Source organism: Olea europaea, chromosome 6 (assembly GCF_002742605.1).
Source record: "Olea europaea var. sylvestris chromosome 6, O_europaea_v1, whole genome shotgun sequence".
In the NCBI taxonomy this organism is placed as follows: domain Eukaryota; kingdom Viridiplantae; phylum Streptophyta; class Magnoliopsida; order Lamiales; family Oleaceae; genus Olea; species Olea europaea.
In genome coordinates this window covers 14,277,326-14,291,292 of record NC_036242.1, presented here as the reverse complement: position 1 = coordinate 14,291,292, position 13,967 = coordinate 14,277,326, and the positions used below count along the sequence as shown (strand labels likewise).

At 32.3% G+C, this 13,967-nt stretch overlaps 1 protein-coding gene and 1 pseudogene across 1 annotated transcript; one reads left to right on the top strand and one right to left on the bottom strand.

Moving 5' to 3' along the window:
- The first annotated feature begins 236 nt into the window (after window positions 1-236).
- Window positions 237-9,037, top strand: LOC111395198 (annotated as a pseudogene).
- A 454-nt stretch (window positions 9,038-9,491) lies between these two features.
- LOC111395944 (putative pectate lyase 2) lies at window positions 9,492-11,344 on the bottom strand. The gene is made up of 4 exons (XM_023022178.1): window positions 10,603-11,344; window positions 10,225-10,328; window positions 9,988-10,126; window positions 9,492-9,905 (listed from the first exon to the last, which is right to left on the bottom strand). Exons 1-4 carry the CDS (start codon window positions 11,290-11,292, stop codon window positions 9,690-9,692), a joined length of 1,149 nt encoding a protein of 382 aa, XP_022877946.1. The 5' UTR covers window positions 11,293-11,344; the 3' UTR covers window positions 9,492-9,689.
- Between the last annotated feature and the right edge of the window lie 2,623 nt (window positions 11,345-13,967).

The following is a 13,967-nucleotide window of genomic DNA, read 5'->3' as shown; positions in this document are numbered from 1 at the left end:
GTTGTGTGTCACCATCTCCTACCTATCCTACCCATTCGACCAAGGTTGGAACAAGATGCAGGAGGCATAGTAATCTCCTTTACCTGTCGAACCACGAAACCAATACCTCAGGAAATAAGGGCATGGTAATCGTCGACCCAGGGGATGGAATGAGATGTTTATAGAAAATCAATGAATTTGAAATAAGCTAATAAGATCTTTCTCGATTCGCCGCATCTCCTTAGAAATTCTAGCCTATGAAAGTTGGAGTGGCACAAGACAAATTGAAAGCAAAGGGAAATGAGGTTTGAGAACCTACCCTAATTGTAGCGAATGTTAAGCGGTACAAGGTAGGTGGGTGCCTACATCATCATCTTTTTTCATTCATGATAAATGAAAATTACAATAGTCATTTCCTATCAAAGATGGATTAAGCTTTCTTGAAAAAGAAATTCTCATTGGTCAAGGCGTCCTTTTCTGTATGCTTGAAAAGGAGCCTCTCCTTCTGCTTCATTGGCTTAGCATTTGGATAAGTGGGAATCCTGTGTTGCACAATTTTTTTTTTTCAAACAAGAGGTAGAAATGTCAAAATATGAAAAATATCGGAACGAACAGTGTCCGTTATCTAATAGATAGGACAAAGGTCTTCTAAACTTTTAGTGTATGTTCAAATCCTATTGGACGCAATTTATTTCCATCATATTTGTCATGCTTTTGCCTCGTATACATACATGCCATATCTATCCCTAACTGCAACACGCACATTTAGGAAAATAGAAAGATTGACGAGCAGCTAGTGCTCTTCTTCTAAAAAATCCGTCTTAGCATTTTCCTTCATTCCCTCTAACAAAGGAGACAAGGGCTTTCTCCCTCAGCCTTGGGCATTTTTTCGAGGATCATAACTAAAAAAGGGGAAGTCATTATCGGGCATTTCCTAAGTCTTTCATATTGAATTTAGACTTCAGAAGTTTTTTAAGTCTTATTATTTCAATTTTGCTTGAGCTGGCTAATAGCATATAATCAACATAAAAAGATTCATTCCTCTTAAAGCCATTTTTAGTACATATGTGTCAAACCTAATGTACCATTGTCTTAGACTTTGTTTAAATCCATACAATGACTTCTGCAGCTTGTAGACAAAATCATGCTTTCCGTTCACTTCAAGCCCTTGGGGTTGACTTGTATATATATCATCTTCTAACTTCCCATGTAAGAATGTAGCCTTGACTTCTATTTGTTCAAGTTCTCAATTGAATTGAACAACTAGAGCAAGAATTAACCTTATAGTTTTATATTTTACTATGTGGAAGAAGACCTCATTGTAATCAACACCCTCCTTTATGTGAAGCCTTTAGCTACCAGACTGGCTTTGTATCTAGGGGGGTCAAAGGGTAATCCATACCTTCTTGAAATAGTCATCAACCATGGATAAAAAATACTTATTTCCACCAAGGTGGGATGGCTTTCAGGTTCTCATAAATTTGAATGGACATAGTTTAAAGGCCTACTTGTGTTATGTGTTCCTATTTCAAAGCTTACTCCATGAGATTTACGTCACACACAAAAATTTAGGGATTTTATAATATTTTTACCTAGCAATTTTAAATTATTTAGCTATTTTACCCTCTTGTTCCCAGCATGTCATATTTTTATGCTACCTTTCAAATTTATTTTTTGCTGTTGTGAAGGAACTAAAATCTTGTGTGGAAACTGTTTGACTCACAAGATAGTACAAACCATTCCTTTTAGGTCATTTTAGTACAATTAAGGATCCCTTCATTACTTCCAATTTGTTATTGTCAGATATGAAAACATGTCACTCATCTTTAAGAATCCCCAATGAGACGAGGTTTCGTTTTAGATTTGGGACATATGTAACATTCTTAATTGTCCTGATAATATTATCATGCATTCTTATGGCAATATCAGCAATCTCAACCACAGTTTGAAAGTTATTATCCCCCATATACACCATTCTAGGTTCTATTTCCTTATAGTTGTAAACCAGGGTCAATATGACACATATAGAATGTACATTCTAAGTCTAAGATCCAATCCTTACTTACTTCTCTATTTAACACAGTCATCTTATGGAGACTATTGAACTCAGGGCTAACAACTACATTATTCAGCTCAACATTGTTCTATTTATTTAATTTCCTATTCCACTCAAAACAGTCTCTCGTGAAGTGTTCGTGTTTTCCACAATTGTAACACTTTACTTTTATCTTTAGATTTGGATATTTCTTTTGACTTTCCTTTACTTTTCCTATTCTGATAGTTGCTCTCTCTCTCTCTCTTCTCAGTCCTTTATCTCACAAACATGCTTTATCCCCTAGAGTAAGATTTTGACTTTTTCTTAACCTCTAACTCTCTGGATCTAAGGGCACTATTACTATAGCTTGTGTCAACTTATCGCTCGAGTATTTTATGGCATTCCTAACGTCTTTGTATATCTTAAGAAATGAATTCAATAAGATGACAGCAAGATCTTTATCTTCAAATTTCTTTTCGTTATGTGCAAAAATCTTGACTATGATACTGAAATCGCTTAGATTTGACTCTAATGGTGTGTTTGATTGCTAACATGGAATCTACATGAAAAGAATATAAATTCCAGATAATTGAATTGCTTAGAAATTATTTGTATGAAAATTGTCAATTAAATGTGTTTGATTGATTTTATTTTTTACCTAGAAAATGTTACCATTATTTATTGATTGGTAGATGGAAGAGAAAATGAGTACATGAGAAAGAAAAAGAGAGTGAATTGCCTGAAAAATAAAAACCTACTCCCTCTATAGAAAATATTTTTCTTGATTTCAAGAAAATTATGGCCACGTGACCAAAAAGTAAGACAATTTTTCCATGAAAAAATATCAATCAAATAGTATGAAAGTAAGAATTGGATGGAAAATTTACATTTTTCATGGAAAATATTGGTAATCAAACATACTCTAAGTGCTTTCTAGCATCCATTTTAAAAGTAAACAATTTCTCAACAAGGTAAATTTTATTTGGTAATGTTTTAGTCAAAAAAAGAAAATCAAGTGGTCCGTAAGGCTCTAATAGTTTTGGCTTCATCAACTTGTCTAGCTATATCATCAAATAAATATAATATGATGGCTTCAATTTCAGCGGGTTTTGTTTTAAGTTCATCAAAATGTGTTTTAGGACCTTCAAGGGCTTTTGCAACCTTTTGTTGGACCAAAATGATCCTCATTTTTTGCTTCCATATAGAGTAATCTTCATTTCCATCGAATTGTGATAATTTGAGCTTTGAAACCATCATGAATTCTGTAAAACGGTGGTTATTACTCATGGACATAAGTAATCTTAATTTCAAGATCACCTAATAGCAAGAAATGTTTTAAAAACTTTTTCAATTATTTAAAACTTAATAGATCAATGGATGAAATACAATATCAAGAAAGATAAGTAATATATCAGATGCAGTAGCAAAAATCAGTATTCAGTGTTATCAAATTCAGGATCACACAATTAATAAGGGGATTTAGAAATGTAAAGTATGCTACAATATCACCACAATCAATGGTTAAGCACAAAGATGTTAAAAATACTAACCATTTCTCAACAAGTGTACATCAATTTAGGGATAATAAGCGTGCTATACAAATATTACAAAGATAGTTAGAAATGATCTCACCGAATATTGTTGATAAATAGTATTTGAACCTCAGAATTCCTTCTAGAACCTAGTATAGAACCCAAGTAGCCAAGATCATTGGATAGTGCCATTTCGCCTTTGCACTTACCAAGAATTTTTTTTTAAAATTTATGTAACAGTGCAGATCCTTACAAAATCTGAACAGATTACCGAAAAAAAAAAAATTAAAAGAACGATATTAAAATTTCAAGTAACCCTATCCAAAAGCCCTAAATGCCTAATCTAGGGGCTCAGAGGATAGCCCATCGCTAAGTACAAAAATAACCTCACAAGAGAGAGTATAGAATCAAGAACGAAAATTAAAATAAGATCCGATTATTGATCTAGAAGGATTTCTCAAATCACAACCCTAATCTACACAGCAACTATAACCTATAACTTTACTAACTCTACAGATTAGACAGCCAATATTATAGGGCTAATAAACACTGTAGCGGATCACTTTCTTAAGAGTTACATAAAAATTAGGATCTTATGAGAGATCGACGAATCAAATGAAAGAAGAAAGAAGACAAATGATGTATAAAGAGAGAGATATCTGAAGAAACTCGAGAGCCAAGAATGAAAACTGATGATCTCAAAAGTCTCCCAAGCACCATATTAAGAAAGAAAACAAATGATGTATAAAGAGAGAGATATCTGAAGAAACTCGAGAGCCAAGAATGAAAACTGATGATCTCAAAAGTCTCCCAAGCACCATATTAAACTTCTGATTTATCTCAACCTTTGTCCAAGAAAGGAACAGTCCATATAACAGCTCAACTAGCATAATTCGTGTTAAGACAAAACAACCAATTGGGTGTTGCCTTGTGGCCATCCACTTCCAAAAGACCAATTTAACCTTACTAAGGTGTGATTTTAGAAGCATGTTTTACAATCACTAATGAAACAATATAGGAAATACCGCAAGCATTTGGATTCGTGATAGAGCAAGTTCTTTATCGTGTCTGTGCAATTCACTCACTCTTTCTCTTAGCTCATGTAACTCAATCTCACTTTGTTCATTTATTCTTTTATAAAAAATAGTTAAGAAAAACAATGAAAACAAACTTAAAAATCTTATAGAAATCAAATGAGCTTCGTACAAAAATAATGAAAAATAAAAGCAAAGGTTGAATAGAAAAATTAATCATAAGAGGATACTCTCCTAGTCCCACTATCTGCAATATTAAAAATAGGAAAGATGAATCAAATTCCCATAATCATCTAGATTCTAAGATTTACAAATGTATCAATGAAGCAAAATGATTATTGATTTGAAATTCCATTGTCGATTCGATGCACTACAACAAAATTATGATTTTACGACAAGTTTTTTCAAGACATACAAAAAGTTGTTGTAATAAGTACTTTAATGCGACACATTTTTAAAGTTTAAGATTGTGATAAAAAAAAATAAAATACCAAAAAGCATAAGGTGACATAAAAAGTTGTCGTAAAATGTGAAATTCGTGACAAATAACAAGGAATGTCACCAAAAATATGAGGAAAGGAATGCACCAAAATATTTTTGGTGGGAAATTTTTGGCAACAAACTTTTATTTCTTGCAACAAAATGTTCGTGATGCAATACGGTCTACTTTTGGAAACAATAAATATTTGTTGCTAAAAAATTCAGTAGTTGGAGGAAAAAATCGCTACAAAAAAGCCATTTTTTGCAATAGACAAAAATGTTGCAATAGGTTTTTATAACGTTCACCCATATATTTTAGGTTCTAATGTTGTCATAAAGTCGAAAGATACAGCAACGTGCACTACACGTTGCAAAAATCCTGAAATGTACGTCGTTATTAAGTTTTTGCGGCATGCCTCGTCTGTTGCTTTTGTTGTCTTTTCTTTCTATAAACATTATTTGAACAGCGGCCAACTAGCCTTGTAGCTTTAGGGTGTCTACAGGCTAAGGCTTTCTTCCTAACTGATATATTGTTCTTATAGCTAACTTTAACTACATCTCTTACATTCGTGTGAGACTAAAATTTGTGGGGCTTTTCCTTACAGGAATGCTTATTTAACCGAAGAACAAATTGATGGTGAGTTGGAAGTATATCTTGGAGTCAAGAATGTTATTCGGATGCCCCGTGAGTTTTTTTTTTTTTTGGTTATTTCTTACATATTTTTAATTATATTTCCTACTTTACAAGTTTAGTGAACTATCCTAAGTAGTTCAACATTGGAATTACTAGCATTATACTTTATTTGTATTTTTTTTTTTTTAGTTTCGGAGGTAAATATCTATTTTGTTAACAATAATATGATTTTTTATTTTTTTTAATTTATTTTGCTCAAATGATGACACGAAACTCTCCATGTTGAGAAATAAGATCAATTCCAAACATCACTTATTATATAATATATTGTACTATAAATATTGAATATCATAAAATATATTATATGACATATCAGATGCATTGCATATTTTGTTACAAATATTACTTGTTATTAACGATATATTATCACGAGCATACATTGTTGCAAAATTAAATGGGTGACAAAAGTTATACCTTTAGAAGGATATTCACAACAAAAGTTTTTCTCTTAAAAACTTTATTGGAATAATTGGTGCGACAAACTAACTTGTTGTTTTAAATTATTGTGACATATATATATTGCAAAGACATTACAATTGCAAATATCGTGTTGCTATTTCGTATTTTTTTGTATCAAATAAATAGTGTTACAACTTGGTTAATGCGATGAATGGTCGAAACTTGTCGCAAAATACATTTTGTGACTCAACATTGGCAACAAACATATTTCTCGTAAAAACTTTATTGGAATATTCGTTGCATCAAACTCACTTGTTGCCCTTTAAATTGTTTGCGACATATATACATTGCAACGACATTATGGCTACAAATATTATGTTGCCATTTCGTATTTTTTTACGTCAAACAAACAGTATCGCGATTTTGTTAATGCGATGAACCATCAAAAGCGTCAAAAAACATATTTAGTGACTCATATAGCCTACTGTCGGGAAGTTCTCTCTCCCCCCCCCCTCCCTCCCCCAGTTATTGACTATTAAGCTCATATTTTATTTTTCTTTACAATATCACCATTTGATTAATAATTTTTTCACTGTAAATTTGATCCCGAGGGTTATCATGAATTTTCCTATTACTATATTTTTTGATGAAAAATTTGTCAATAAAATAAAATTTCTTAACAACTTAGTTTTGATATTAATTACTAAAAATCCATTCAAAATCTTAAATTATTTAGAAACTATTACTGAATTACCAACATAATTTTTCTGAGCCGTTATTTAGTTTGTTATATTTCGTTTCTTTATCCAATTATGGAAATTGAAGGATAATTATATTCACACCACTGTTGGAGACTCAAATGATGAATATGGAAGCATGGTAACTTATATGCTGTTCTATATCTCCATATTTTATTTTTTAGACCACATTTTAATTGTATTTAAGTCTCTTAATTTTTGCTCATTGCACTTACATCCCTAACAATTTTTCGTGTTATTCTTATCTCAATCTTTCTATTAATTAACACATTGCGTATTTGATAACAATTTTATATCCATAAATTCATTGAAATAACGTAAAATAAATTATTTTTCCATCATATTTTTTAAAAAGTCAATAAATAAAAGCTTGACAAAATTATTTTTTCCTCATTTCAAAGTATGAAAACAAAATTTTTTGATATAAATCATCTTCAAAGAAAAGATATACTAGTTAATGGAAGGTTGAAGATAAGAATTCAATGCAAAAATGTTAAGAAAATAATTTCTACAATGACGAAAGATTGAAGAACTTAACTGCAATTAAAATATGGCGTAACAAATAAATATTGTGGTGGAAATATGATCATCCTAAATTGAATTTGTTATTTTCTTTTATTTTCTATTTTTTTTAAACTCATCACCAAGAAAAACACTGTTATTTATCTTAAATTATCATTTTACCTTTGGACTTTTCTATTAGTAATATTTGTCATTATCATATTATTTAGCTACTGATTTTTTTATTTTATTTTATATATTTTTTAAACTAACCTGCTTTTGGAAGAATTTATAAACAATTTAATTGATAAATGGATATAAACGAATCGAAATTATGCATACATTGAAATATGTGGTTAAAAATGAAGTTTGGTTATTTATAAATCTTTTATAAATTTTACCAAGGAGGCTAAATTAGTTGAACTATTTTTTAATTATTATAGACAGAAAATCCGATTTGGGGATTTTATTAAACCCATCCATTATGGGGATAACTTCAATCAAGAATTGAACTTAGACTCATAATACATGGTTTAGTATTTGCCTTGAACCATTGAACAAACTTTACTTTTTTATGCTTTACATGAAAATATTTGATGTATCAAGAATGTATTTTTCATTGGAGTATGTTAATCAAGTTATTAAAACATCCTAAATGAGTCCAAACTAAATTTAAAGTATCCCACCACCAACTAATGCATGGAGTGGAAATGAAATGAAGTATGTAATTTGGGAAAAAGAGAGATATATGTAAAAGCTATAAAAGTACATTAATTTACACTTGTTCACTTCAATCCATTTGCATTTCCTAGTTGAGTTGAAACAATACAAATCTTGGATTACATCAATCTTGATAACATCCATGGCTTCTCCATTCTCTATCAAATCATTATCCTCTAACAATAATTCACCTTCTCACTGATTCTCTTTCTCATATCCATCTCTGAAACTAGCTGAATCCCAAGCAAAACTGTGCAGAACATCCTGCGGGGACATACCCATAAACTACCCTTTTGGCATTGATGAAGACTGCGGCAGCCCTTATCACAAAAACATCCTCGTACGTTCAAACTCAGGACAAGTCGGACTGAGAACCCCTTCGGGAAGGTATCCAGTTACTAAAATCAGCTGTACATGTCCTCACATTCTCGTCACGGATCCAACAATTTGGAATTGCCAAGACCGTGACAGTTTCTCCCTACAAGAACCTTTAGTCTGGACACGAGCACGCATTTGCAATTATCCTCCCAGAATGACTACTTTTCCTTCCACTGCAGTGAAAATGATGTGATGATAGAACCAAAACCCATGTTTTGTAAACGTTTTCCAGAACAATGTGATTCTACATGTGACAGTTCAAGTTATCTTTTCCGGCAACTGAGTCATTAAGGATGATGCTCAAATATTTTGCAACTTATACTAGTGTGTATTGGAGAAATCTTGGTATAATTTCAAGATACTATCAGATTCACGAATATGGACTCCGGGTTGGTTATGAAATTCCAGTGACTATGCTTTGCCTTCAGTGCAGGGATAACGTAAAGGGAGGCGGTGTTAGTGGATTTAATACAGAATCCCAGAATTTCTTGTGCATGTGTTAGAAGGAAAATGTCATCACCTACTAATTTCTTGTGCATGTGTAAGAAGGAAAATGTCGCCACCTACTGTGCAGGCATGCCTTTTTTTTTTTTCCCCTCTCCTTTGAATTTGTTATAGTTTCAGAATATAATCTAATTCTATTGCAATATTAAAATATTGATTATTTTGTTTTACTGCAGATCAAACTTTTCAGCATAATAGGCCTGGAGTAGTAGCAGGTGATTAATTGATGATAATGATCTATGAAATTAAAGCATGTCATTTAATTTTAAGTTCCACTGGGATAATATGTTTATATTTTCAACCGTCCCTCACTTGTACACAGGATTCAGTTTGACGGGATTTATGAAATATTAATTATTTTTCTTCATATGCTATCTTCATTTGCTTGGTTTTACTTTGCCATTTCTTTATTAAGAAGGGCTTTGTGCCCTTCACCCTTGTAGTTTCATACACTATACAAGTAATTTTAAAACCAAATTGCAAGTTAAATCTCTTTTTGATTATCCGGAGCTTGTACAACTGCAGTAATTCTACACAATTGGACAATCAAATTTAGAAGCAAAAGCACAGTGCTAAAACAAGTGCTTATAATATGAAAACCTAATCACTATAACCTTTGTCCAATTTCTGCAAAAGAGGGCTGGATTAATTCTTGATTAGAAATATTTACAGAAATCAACAAATTTCAGTACTGCATCTCAAAGGGCCTGCATCGGACGTTAGAGCGAGCACCTTCGATCCATCAGCGACACGAAATGCCTGGGACTTGGTGTAACCAGGTGCACAAGTTCCCCATCCTGATTGAATAAAATAAGCTCCATTCAAAAATTTGTCCTTGGATGACCTCCATTTCCAGTTCTTCCACCCATTCTTAACCTCTCTCTTTGTAATCTGTTTAATGTCAAAGAATCCCATTTGAGTACAATTAATGGGAAAAAAAGTGATTAACTTTTTGTGTATATATTGGACTTACTTGTTTTGCCTTTGTGTTTTTCGGAGCCATGTAGTAATTTCCTTCACTAAAGATGGTTGGATTAGCACTGCCACCAACAGCATACATTTCCCACATATCGTATCTATTGTTGGCTACATGAGAGTAACCTAGTCTGACCCTGCTTCCCAGAATTAATTTATGTAGATGAAATTAATCATTTTTGTAAATAAGAGATTAATTTTAAGTACCTAGAACTCCAGATACATAGTTACTTACCTAGGCATCCTTTGAACTAAACCAGGTCCGAAATGATTGAACGCAACTGTCACTTTGATAACTTTGTCCTCCGTATTCATATCATCATGCCCAAATAACATAACCTGTTAATAGAATCTAGCCACATTCAATTCTGCATACCAAAAAGTGGTAGCACAAATTCCTAAGAGTTTGGAATATTAAGAATGTTACTTGTACAGATTTTTTAACAAATTGGTTTACATGAGCTAAGTTGGCAAGATTTCACGGGCTGGTTTAATTTTTTTTTTTTTTTGTCCAACCAACCTGTGAAATCTCGCCAACTCATCACCTGTAAACAAATCTTTTAAAAATAACTGTATGAGTAGCATAATTCTTGGAATAAATGTGATTACTTACTTTGTCATGTTGTTGAAAGAAATTGTTAGAGATGGTGATGGATGTCGAAGCATGAATCACATCAATTAGGCCATCGGTGCAGCGCGCAAGGAAACAGTGGTCAATCCATATATCAGTCGACCCAAATATATCGATGGCATCTCCATCAGAGCCTTTGCGGTGGCCAACATGGGTCGGGCTGTTCCGAACAAGGCCAGACTTTCCAGGCTTACAGTCATGAATGCTAATCCCATGTATAATAACATGGCTAACATACTGTATTGTAATGCATGGCCCATAAGCAATTTCTACTTTGACCCCTCTCCCATCAATTGTCTTAAAACTATTTATCATAAGCTCATTCTTAAGAGTGATTACCATGTCTTTTGCAAAGATAATCCACAACGGATTTGATTGGATTGCACCGTACCGAAGTGTGCCTGGTTTAGGATTTATGGGATCGTCCGACGGATCTGTTACCACGTAGGTGGCACCATTCTTCCCTCCGATAGCGTTTTGGCCAAAGCCAACGGCACAATCCGCTAATGCACGGCGGTTGGCCGCCCAATTGGCTTTGCTCCGCCAACAAGAGTCTATAAAATTCAAGACTTTCTTGTTTGAATAATTAGGAGAGTAATAATCAGCTTCTAATGGGGATATGCTTAAAACTAGAAGACTGAGAATCAACCGGAGGGTGGCTGTGGACGCCATTAATGATTAATTTGTGTAGTGGGATTTTAGGTACAATGTGCTACGAAAATAGTTGATGTGTGTATGTACATTATATATGAATTTCGTAAAGGTGGTAGGCACGTTAATAGGACTGTTTCTTTGGGGTTTTGGCTAAGATTGTGGGGGAGAAAATAGACGTGATGGCACGATCTGAAAGGTTATTGACCGGTACAACATCTATGGTTTAGCCTCTGAAATTGGAGTTTATTTAGTATTTGACCTTCTAGTCTTTATAATAATATTTCTTGTGTTCTATGAATATTGTTCATTAATAATACGGGTTGAATAAAATATGCCGGCCTCAAAAATTTTATTGGGAGTGAACTCTTGTTTTGGAGATAGTAAACATTTGATGTTGGTTTTGAAATGATATTTGTAAAGATCAAGTCTTGCAGGCCTCTATTCATGAAATTTCATGTGACAACATTAGCTAAAAGTGAATGTAAAAAGTGGGTTAATGATATAAAAGGGAATTCGACGTAGCTAATTAGACAACTTGTTGACGTAATTCAAACAAATAAAAATAAAAATTGACCAAAAAATAAGATATAATGCAATAGTTGTTGCGATTACATATAAATCTCTGTATAATGGTAAGAGTCCGATGAATATTTTATACATGAATTAAAAATAGAGTGTTCATTTTGTATGACATATTATTCTTTAGGAATGCAAAGCTTGTCGAGAGTAAGATTTCACGAAGCTCCATGAAAATTTCCATCATACCTGGTGATTTTACATCACTTGTGGAGAATTAAAAGGCAACTTCCACTTAACAAGTAATTGGTAGATGTACTTGTTCATGGCCTAGTGTTCTTGTAAACATAATAAATTTGATAAATACGTTTTGGACTCCAAATTAATATATCGACAGTATTTCATGTCCACTCGACCTCTCACTTGTTACATAAATTGATGACTAATACACTAACAACATTCCTGATGCAAAGAATAGACAATCAAAGGTAAAAGCCAATAGGGATTGACTTAATTATTTGTTACATATATAAATTAATAACAAACTCAAGTGCAAATCACACGAACTTTATGCATAACTACACATTCCATATAAACATTTATTTCCTTTCTTGCACTTATTGTTGCAACCTCCACAGTGCTTTTTGTTGAACAAAGGATTGACGCACTGTCCTTTGCAACAAATTTCTGAGAATTTGCATCTATTCCCACATTTCCCACAATTGAATCTGTCTTTAGCTACATTAACACATCTTTTCTTGCAACAATCCGGTCCAGGACTGCCCTTGATTCGACAAATTCGAGGATAGTTGTTGCACTTCATTGTGAAACGTGATTTTTGAGCAAGAAAACGGCTTACCCCACGAAGTGAAGAGAATTGTTCTTCATTTTTCACGTATTCATCATTGGGTTCATCGAGGAGTGATTTCTCTTGAGCTGATGCTGCTGAAAAAGTAATGGCTAAGGTCATCACCATTGCTAAGAAGAAGAAAACTTGCAGAGATTTCATGGCTTCTTGTGTTAATATAATCTAAAGGAGTTTTATGATGAGTAAGAATGAATATTACAAGTGCAGAATTGGAGTATTTATAGGTTTATGTATTTAGTGGAGTAGTCCTAATTCAATTGTCAAATAACTAAAGTTAGGCGCTCAAAGAATTGTCCACACTTTACGAAGTATACAACAAAGGATTTTTTACCTAAATTAAACCAACCTTATTAATTCTTAGTTTTTGGTCAGTTTACTCGGCTAGACTGTTAGAACTCACGAGTCTTGCCAGAAAAACGTTGAACATATAGATTAATATATATTTGATATTTGGACTTGTGCAAACTGGTAAAGAAGCACTATAGTGTTCACAATCTTAAACGTTTTGACATTGATTTTGATACTGTATTCCAAGGGCTGACCCATTGGATTTGAGGGCCATTGGATTTAATTGTCAAAATTTGTAGTTGCCTATTTCTTGGGGTGGGTAAAAGTCCCTAATAAATCCATCCTGAACATTCGGTTCGATTCAATTCTTCTTAGGTTAAATTGGGTAAACTACAATATATAATAAAATATCACATCAAGGAAGAATTATTTTTTGGACGATTTTAACTCCCGACAAATTAATTATTTTAATAATACTTTACTTTTTGTTTTTCGATATGTAATAAATTACAAAATTATTGTCATTTATGAAATTTGCATTATTAATTTTCAATTAATTAATATTCACATTAATCTAAATTCAATGAATTTTCACTTGATGAATTTTGAATTATATGAATCTAGAGTTATTATAGATGAATTTATTCATATTCATGTATCTAGAAATTTTAATGGGTATTTAAATTTATGTATTAATAATTAATTTTCATGTATCAAATGTAATATAAAAAGATTGCTCATTTATAGTATTTCATCATTACAAAAAATTTGAATCATAGAAATTGAGTTTTGAGAGTATAATTTTCTTCTATTAGATTTCTATGCTAAATTTTATTTTCTTTAATTCATCTGAAACTCAAAGAATCATCCAACAAATTGATACCAAATATTATTTTTACATAACTTATAAAATATTTTAAAATAACGTGCAATGCACTTTCAACTTTAACTAGTAGGTATTGAAATTGAGAACATATTTATTTGATTCAGTTACCAAGCATCGAAGATTTCAATCAGATTC